Source organism: Phalacrocorax carbo, chromosome 17, assembly GCF_963921805.1.
Source record: "Phalacrocorax carbo chromosome 17, bPhaCar2.1, whole genome shotgun sequence".
Lineage (NCBI taxonomy): Eukaryota > Metazoa > Chordata > Aves > Suliformes > Phalacrocoracidae > Phalacrocorax > Phalacrocorax carbo.
In genome coordinates, this window is record NC_087529.1 from 1,491,667 (window position 1) to 1,500,956 (window position 9,290).

The 9,290-nt window shown below is 52.4% G+C and overlaps 1 protein-coding gene across 1 annotated transcript; it reads right to left on the reverse strand.

Annotated features, from left to right (window-relative positions):
* Positions 1-728: 728 nt before the first annotated feature.
* Positions 729-4,722, reverse strand: RTN4RL1 (reticulon 4 receptor like 1). Its single transcript, XM_064467932.1, has one exon. It carries the CDS (start codon positions 4,701-4,703, stop codon positions 3,279-3,281), a length of 1,425 nt encoding a protein of 474 aa, XP_064324002.1. The 5' UTR covers positions 4,704-4,722; the 3' UTR covers positions 729-3,278.
* Positions 4,723-9,290: the final 4,568 nt, after the last annotated feature.

Here is a 9,290-nt window from a genome sequence, read left to right on the forward strand (position 1 = left end):
GGGGCCATGGTGCTTACCACCACCTCGGCGGTTCAGCCCTCACCCCAGGGACCTCCCCGCCCAACTTTTGGTGTCTGGGAGCGATTCTAATTAAATCTCAAATTTCTCCAACTTATCTCCAGCCTGAGCCAGACTAGCTCTGGCAAGTCGTGGTTGTACCTGCGCCCGCTCAGCTGGAGAGGTGTTTGCTTTGAGGTCGTGGGAGTGCTGCTTCGGAGAAGAGGGGATCTGTGCCAGCCCTCCGAGCAGCGTTCAAAATGCACGAAGACATGCTGTATGAAGGGATTGGGGAAAAAACACATGACAGCGAACCGGGGCCGTGGTAGAGCTGAACCATGCAGATGGGGAGTTAGTTATTGAGGCTAAGTGTCAGAGCATGCCATAAAAATTTGGTTTATCCTCAAAGAGCTGTGGTCGAGGAGGAAGGACGGGCACGGGGAGGGATGGCCGCTAAGGGAAAGGCAGGAGGAACATCAGAAACCTATAGTCCATGTCAAGTGACGCCTCCTATTTAGCAGTGTATCATGTCTCCCTTCTGGTTTTTAAACAGTAGCCTTTATTGCTAGGAGTTAGAGCGCTTGATTGACAAGGCTCGTAATACACCACGGAGTTGCCTTTATTTTTCCTACATGTTAAAGGAAAAGATACTAAAAATACAATTATGGTTTTGAGCCAGGCATAGTCTGTTCTAATATAATTCATCTCAAAGACTATCCATTGTGCCTGCTGCACCCAAATCATTTATAAAACATTAGCATCTCCTGTGCTGACATTTCACTCCTATATTAAAGAAGTTACACACGGACTTAAAAAAAATTAATAAAGTGCTTCTCTTCTTCATTCTCCCACAGAGAGCTTTGATTTCCAGAGTATGAAACGAAATAACCAACATAACAACATTCTCCACTTCTAAGGGACAGTGCCAGACTCATTCAGTTGCTATTGGTTATAGAGAGTAGGACATGAGGGAGCTATTTCAGATCACGGATTATTTGTTCTGGCTGCATTGGACATCCCTTTAGTGGAGCTTCAGAGCCCTGTAGACAGAAAAGTTTGGGTAGGAGCTGGAAGGGAGAGGGCTTGATGAAGTAACCTCTTCCTTTCCCCTCCCAGAGTTACTCCTGCTGTTCCCCAAGAAGGGTATTTAAAAGCAAAGCATCCACGCCCCTGCCCCTCCTCGCTTGCGAGGTGGGCAGAGGACACCGGGCCCCCCCCAGCTGCCGCTCCCAGCACCCAACTGCTCTTAAAAATAAGCGTATCAGGGAATTTTTCTTTTTTTTTTTTCTTTTTTTTTTCGCTTGGGAGTTTCCCTTTTCATTTCCAGATGCCTCCAGGGGATCTGCTGCTGCGTAAATACCCTCTCCCCATCCCCAAAGCGGCTGGGAGAGCGGATGTCCTGAGCTGGCCCGTTTTTCCTGAAGCTAGTGGTGTGTCTGATGGAAAACACGAGCCGTTTCCTTTGGGCTTTCCAGCCCCACACGTGAGCTACGGGCTAGAAACGTTGCGTCGCTGGGATATCATTACGAAAAGAACAGCAGCCTTTTCTTGTCCAAGATCACTTTTATTTCCCTTGTTTCATTAACTTCAGTGTCTGTTTGGTCTCACATATCCACACTGACAGGGAATTCACACCGACTGCGGAATTTGGGCAGCACCTCCCCGGGCCCGTGGGCTGCCATCGGTGATGCCGCCGGCTCCGCCGTGCCCCCGACCAGCAAATGCACCGCTCTGCCACGGGGTTCAATTCGGGATGAGGGGAACAAGCAGATCTGCTCCCTCTCCTCCACCTGGCCACAACCCCCTTCGTATGGCTCTCTTGGACCATGTATTTTTTCTCTCCTATGGCGGACCAGAAACCCTGGGCACTGCGCTTCTCGCTGGTCCTCTCCCAGCTGCAGTTTCCCCCTTTCTGCCTCTTCCTGTGACACAACTTGATTCTTTTAAGAAATAAAACCTCTCCTGACACTGTCAGGAGTATCTGCAGCCTGGGAACTGCTCCTTGCTGCCCCAGTGAAAACCTTAGTCCAGCTATAAAGGTCCTCACGCCACCGACACGGCTGGGAAGCCCCTCTCTGCCTCCAGCCCCGAAAAAGCCCCTCTCCTCCCCGGGGCCTCGCAGCGCTCTCTGGAGACAGAGCTCTATGGCTCTATTTATTTGGACTAATTAATCTCGCTCTCCCCCCAGTTACAAATCAGGATGTAAGTAAGGGTGAGGTCTGGCTCTCTGGACGTGGGCTTTGCTGCATCGTACACAACCCCCCCCACCCCTCCCAAAGTTTAGTGCTCTGAATTGCTGAGAACATTGGTCCGCTGTGGTTCCCCCGCGCGTACTGAGCCCGCCTGATGGCTTTCAGCATCTGTAGGCACTGCTGCCGGTTTGTTTTCTTGAGAAAAAAAAAAAAAATCATATACTGGTCTGCTATAAATTCAACAATACAATCCTTAGCTCTGAAGATATAGTTTCCATATAGTTTATAAACATTATAAGACATACATATGGATAACTGAGGGGAAGGGGGGAGCCTGTGCATTTGTTGGGGTTGATTTTTTTTTCAGACGTGTGAACATGGTTACAAAAAAAAACGCACCTCCTGTGGATACCTCATTTCTTTAAGTGTTGGGTTTGTTGTTTAATTCCACCTCTAATCAGTCTTTCCTTTGGTTGTTGGCTACTCCAAGCCCAGCAGGCAAGCCCTGTTCTGCTGTAGTGCCTGAGATATTCAGGGGTTTGAGATTGTCTTCTAAGAGATTCCCAGCCAACTTTGACCTCTGGGTTTGGAGCCGAAAGGGCTAAAACGTGGGAGAACCAATGTCCTTATTACATGAGTATCAGTGTCCTTGCACTCACTTTCAGAGAAACGGTGTAGGCTTAACTGGTGATCGTTTTTACAGCAATTATGTTCCTTTCGGTAATTGGAGGGGTCGTTCAGAGCGCTCTCAAATGAACGGGATTTCACAAGAGCATGGATACAGTCCATCTGTCCGGTTGGCTACCATCCCTGTTATCTGGGTTTTTGTAAGGTTGGCTTTTTTTGTTGTAGGTGCTCGGTTAGGCTGTTTGTGACAAGGTGTGATAATGCCTTTTAATCCGCTCCCGCTGCGTTCGGCACAGTCCGCGTTGGCAGCCCGGCCGGGCACGGAGAGACTCAGAAGCCGAGACAACGTTCTTCCCTTCGCCAGGCCAACGCTCGCCACGTACAAAAAAAGAAGAAGAAAAGAAACTCTGGTCCTTTGTAGATTGGTGGCAGTACAGACTCGCTCCATCGGCCGCCGGGGGCTCAGCGTATGATGGCCGCTAAGACCATCATAAAAACCAGGAGCGATGCCCTGAGCCCCGCGCAGCCGGCTGCCTGCTGGACCCCGCTGGGGGCGCGGATGGGCGTCCGCCGGGTACACTTACCCTTGCGTCTGGGGGGGAGCGTTGGCATCACCCCGAAACTGAATTTGTGCTGATAATCAGGCACATAGTCTGGAACCTCCTGCCCGTTTTTCCGCGGCCCCAAGGATACCGGTTTAAAGGTTCGGTTACGGCTTTTGTGGCTGGTGCAGTTCTTGCCGGGTTTGCGATAGCCCGGCCGGGAGCTGGGGGGGGCGGCGGGCTGGCTGCTGTGCAAACTGTTCTCGGCCCCTCTCTCCTTCCCCTTCTCCTTGGAGGAGTGGTGAGGGTGGTGGGTTTTGGAGGCTCCTCTGTCTGCTGTGGAGAACGTATGTGTTTTTATCTGATGGAGCGACTCGGACCCCGAACAGTTCCTAAAGTCTTCTGCTCTTAGCACCTTGAGGTCCTTGCCGTGCATCTGCTCAGGGGACTCGCAGATGACGCTGGAGCTGGAGCCTCTGAACCTGTGCAGCCATTCCCAGAGCGAACGGGCTTTGCAGTCGCAGCTCCACGGGTTCCCGTTCAGCCTGAGAAACTCCAGGGCACCCAGGTGGGCCAGGCAGTCCCCCTGCAGCTCCGAGAGGCTGTTATTGAACAGGAAGAGGGTGGTCAATCTTCGGAGGTCGTGAAAAGCCCGCCTGTGAATCCACTGCAGCTGATTTTGATGGATGAGCAGGCGATCCAGGTTTATTAGTCCCCTGAATGTGTTCTGATGGAGACTCCAGAGCTTGTTTCCATGGAGAAAAAGATGGCTGAGGTTAACCAAGTCAACAAAAATATCATCCTGAAGGAACTCGATGTGGTTGTCTTGCAGGTAAAGGTATTGCAGGTTGTGGAGGCCACCGAATATCCCGCTGGGGAGGGAGCTCAGCCCGCACTTGTACAGATACAAGGCGTGGAGTTTCACCAGCCCTTGGAAAGTGTCTGCCGCTAAAGCCCTTAAGTAGCGGTTGTCCCCCAGGTCCAGCTCTTCCAGGTTGACGAACCCGTCGAAGGTGTTGGGGTCGATGAAGGTGATGTTGTTGGAGTAGATCCAGAGGGTGACCATGGAGGGGCTGAAGTGGCCCCGCAGCAGCAAGGTGATCTGGTTGTTCTGGAGGAAGATCCTCTCGCTGTCCTCAGGGATGCCCTTGGGGATGGTGACGAAGTTGTGAGCCTGGCAGCTGACGGTCATCGGGGACGGGTAGCACACGCAGTCGGTGGGGCAGCCCAGGGCGCTGGGCACCTTCAGCCCCAGCAGCACCAGGAGCAGCTCTGCAAACCCCCCTGTGCAGAGAGAGGGGAGAACGGCATCAGCGGGGACTCGGGCACCCCTCCGCCCACCCATCGCTGCTGCGGGGACTATTCCAGGTGGAAAACGCCCCCAGATAACTCAGCCCTCCTCTCTGCTCGTGAATTACCCACGCAGCTGTGATGAGTGGGCTTAAACGTGATGCGTGGGGTACTCCCTGCCTCCTCGCCCTACCTGCAGCAGGCAGGCGGTCGCGTCCCAGCCCCAGCCGGGCAGGGAAACTTTCTCGGGGGAATTCACGCTGGCGGTGCAGGCAGCAAAGCGCTTTGCCTGCAGGCAGGCAGCCCAGCCGGGGGAGAGGCAGTTGTACAAACATGTGAGAGCAAACAGAGGAGGTGCAAACCCTCGTTGGTGTCCACCCCTCCTGTAATGCATCGCTTAAATCACCCGCGCTCACATATCGGAGAGGAAAAGCTTTAGCGATTCCCAGCGAATCACCTAAAACACACGCGTCCAGCGTATCCGCGCAGCGCGCCCAGCTCCCCCAAAGCCACAGACCCATCCCCGCCATCTCTTTTTGCTACAGTTGTTAGACACCACCATCCACCCTGAAAACCAAGCGATTTACAGGGAAATATGTTGTCAGCAGTTGGTGGAAAAGGCTGAGCTGAAAACTCCGTTTGGAAGTGGGATGCTCAGACATATTTTTAAATGGATGTCCTGTGGCAAAGCATATTGCATCCTCTAATGCTACAGTATGTGCCTGTGACCGGGGCTTTCTCGCTGCAGAGGAGAAGCGGTGAGCAAGGCAGTAATCATCCCCTCCCTCTGCTCGGCTCGGAGCGCCGCTTTCGCCGCCCTGTTCCCGTCTCGCTCCCACTCCTCGCACCAGGCTTGCTTTCAGGCTATTCCTTCTGCGCCGAGTGGCTTTTCAGACTCATTGCACCAGGCTTGTCATTTCTCATTCAGATTTTCCTCCTAGATTTGGCTTTTTCCTCTTACATGCAAAATTTGCTCATGTCTAATGAATTCTGCCTCTGGACTTTACAGGGGAAAGGAGTACCACTGGAGCAGCGTACAGCTGCCGGTGCCATCCTGCCCACGAGCCCTCGCCTCGCACTCGGCTTGTAATAATCTGAAAAACGAGAGTGGAAGTGGAGTTCACCTCTAATTACTCCACGTCAGTATCAGCAAGTAGTCCGTGAGCTCGGACCCCTTGGGCTTTTACAGTCCCTCTTTTCAGCCCCTACAGCTGAATACAAGTGGGAGACAAAAAACCCTCACTGTTTTCTTATTAATTGTATTTGAAATATAACTCTGTCGTTACCGTTGCCTTTTGCCTGGTATGGAGATCTGTTACCGTATGGTTAACAGCAGGTGACCTGTCCACCTGGAGCCTTCCTTTCAAGGCAAAGTTGTCACATTTTTAGATAAACTGGGTTATTCAGACTCTCCATGAATCACCAGTAAGAGGCAGTCATCTCTGACTGGGCTGTTAATAAAGAAAAACCAGCATCGCTAGCCAAAGGGTTGGACCAAGCCTGGGCTGCAGTGAGAAGGGGGGAATTCTTCCAGGCGCTGCCCTTCAGGAATTAAGCCTCGGCTACCGGGAGGGATGTCTCATTCCTGCGCCGCTGCCAGAAAGGGGCTGTAAGTCAGGAACGTTTAATTCACGACAACTCCTACGGCTGTGTAGGAAAGGGAACATTCTCCAAGTCACTGCCGCACCATTTTGGCTTTGCTGTCGTGCCTTGGTGATGAGAGAGGGGCTGTGCTGGTGGGAGCACCGTGCCGGCGCTGGCGGCTGAGCGCTCCCTGCCAGAACGGGAGCCCGTGCTGCAACTCGCCGTGCAAGCGCAGCCTGGGAAACAGCGGTATCCTGAGGATATTGTGATGATCTGAGTGCCAGATAATGATGGTAAAGACAAAGCTGTTTGCAGATACGTTCTGCTGGGTTTTTTTTACCCGCAGATGTGCTTTGCCAAGGTGGGATGGCTTCATGTTCCCCGTCTTACCTCGGTGACACTGAAGTACGAAGCCTTCTGTAGGTCTTATGTTTATTAGCAAAATCCTGCCAGGCACAAGCGCTGTGACGATCTCCCACATGCGGAGTCTGTTATTGCAAATACCAAATCACAAGGGTCTGAATCAATAAACCATCTCCCAGCTATAAGCAGCAGGTTGGAAGATTACATATTGCTTCCAAACAACAGTTTTATGCGCTCTTCTGTGACACGACAGTTGCCAGGCTAATGGGATTACCGACGAGGGGTGGAGCCGGGCAGGGACCTCGGAGCATCCACGATTTCACATATAGGGATGGTGGTGACAGGCGGCTGTTAGCAATGGGCGGCGAAGGACGAAGGCAGCCGGGGTCTCCCTGGAGCACGGCCAAGGGAGAGGCTCCTGCCGAAAGGGAGCGCAGCGTTTAACGGCTCCCTGCCTGCAGGGATGACTCCGGAGGTAAAGTTCGGAGGGAACTGAGTCCACCTCTTTAATTAACGGGCATTTCTGAGTTAATGGCTGGAGTCCCTACGGAGAGGGAGGTGCGACTCCCACAGTCGTGGGTGGCGGTGGGGACGGTCTGGGGTGTTTCTGGTTCCCAGCTTCCCAAGGGTAGGATGGTAGGAAGAAAAGCCGGGGAGGCCTTTCTACCTAAGTGCGACTTGGGAGTGAGCAGAACAGGAAAACAGAAGGATGGATGCTTAGAAAAAATAACGGGCAGGACCTGGAAAGAGGAAATGTGTGGATGCGCTATGGGCGTGTGGTCTCACCAACGATGCTTTCCCTCCGAGCCCACAAAACCTGCCGATTGCCTAGTGCTGTGAGAAACCGCTCCTGCGACGCCCTGGGCTTGGTCACAGTTTAGATCCAGGTATGAGACACCCTAGAAACAAACAGGCTGTGGTCATGGAGCCGTGAAGCTACTGAGGCTGGCAACAGGAGCGTCGTGCTAGCCAGCAGCCGAGCCCACCAGGACAAGGCAGCCGGGAGCGCTTGGGTTTCACTGGGCTTCCCAGGCTGGAAAGCACTCGTGGGAGCATCCCGGAGGTCGCAGCCTGGCTCCTGAGAGAGTTAGACCCTGTCTAACTTGTTATTCCTGACACAGCCCTTTTGACTTCATCTTGTAAAGGTTGCGAAGCAGATGGAGGGTCACCAGCACGTGTGTCGGAGCTCACCAGGGAGGGAGAGCTTCAAAAGCGGCGCGGAAAAATCCTACAGAAACCTGCTGGTGAAGTGAACAAAAACAAAGCCCTGCTGACACAGATAAAACCAGCAAGGGGGTGTTTATCTCCTGGCTTTCTCCCATGGATGCGCCGTGTCACCCCGGCTTCTGCTCGCCGTGTCCTTCTGCCGCCTCCTGCTTTTGACTGAGGTTTCAGTGATTGGAATGAATTCGTCCAACTGTCCAAATCATTTCCCATGCAGCATCTCTCTAATTGGGCATTAATTAGACATCAGTTAATGAATGCTTGAAATAATTTATCTTTGGATGCGTCCAGTTTGCAGTCTTACTTTTAACAGCATTAGACTCATTATTAGATTAACATCATTATAAATGTTCTCCATTACCTGCTTGTTTCCATTGTCTTAGCCTTATTACTGAGAGTGAAAATCACTCCTCCCACATGCATTATTGATGAGTAAGGACTTTCTATATGTAGCATGGGATTAATTGTTATACAGCATAATGCATTTAGCGTGAAGCCTCAATTTGTGCAAGAGCTGAAAGCGGCCAGAGGAATGCAGACGCCCGGAGCCAGAGTGCTCGGCCAGACACAGCACATCTCTCTCCAGCCCAGCCCAGGTTCTTCCCGGGCCGGTGCCAGCACAGGAAGAAATTAAAAAAAAAAAAAAAAAAAAAGCTGGTTTGATACCCAGGACTGGGGAGGGGGGAAGGTTCAAAGGGTTGGAGCACTTGCCTGCCGCCGCGGCAGGGACGCCGGCCTCGGCGCTGCTCTGCAGGCAGCCTGTCCCCACGGCACTGCTCGATCCGGGGAGCAGGGTGTACCTGCGCTGGCAGTTTTCTTGCACTTCAAGGCTTTTAATGCTTTACTGTGTCTCGGAGCAAGGCAGAGCCTTGGTTTATTTAGGAAGATGTAATTCCACTTATTTTCATTAGGAGGCTCAGGCTCAGGAGGAAGAAATCACTTAGAACAAGAATAGATGCTCCAGCCCCAGGGGAGATGCACCTGCAGAGCCCCCAAAAGGCAGCCCTGCCACGAGCCCTCGCCGCCCCCTGCCCGTTCCCTCTTTGCGAGCCGCGTGTCTCAGGCAGACACGTCCACCTCTCCACCTGGACAGGCTAGATGGGTCACGGCCCATCTAATTCTCCGGCAGGATCTGGTCTCGAGGATGGAGCAGGTTGCTTTCAGATCTCTCCTAAACCACCATCTGCTTTGGGAGACCCGTCTTAGCTCATGTCTACATGCGACTTGACTGCCTGCTTACTGTGTCCATTACCGGTGCAGCTCAAGCTGTTAGATTTATAAGCTCTTTAGAGCAAAGCCCTCGTCTTCTGGTTGCTGATTTATGTATCTTTACTGCCATAAAACACTATGTATAGCTACTACATAATATAAATAATAATACTTAACCAGAGCGAGCTACAAGTGGGGACAAAGCATCTGGCTTCTGCTCACAGCCGGCGTTATCAAAAAGGCAGGAGCTTACTCATCACTC

Excerpts from the sequence above, each read along its gene's own strand:
- RTN4RL1 (XM_064467932.1), bottom strand. The coding sequence starts at position 4,703 with ATGGGTGGGCGGAGGGGTGCCCGAGTCCCCGCTGATGCCGTTCTCCCC.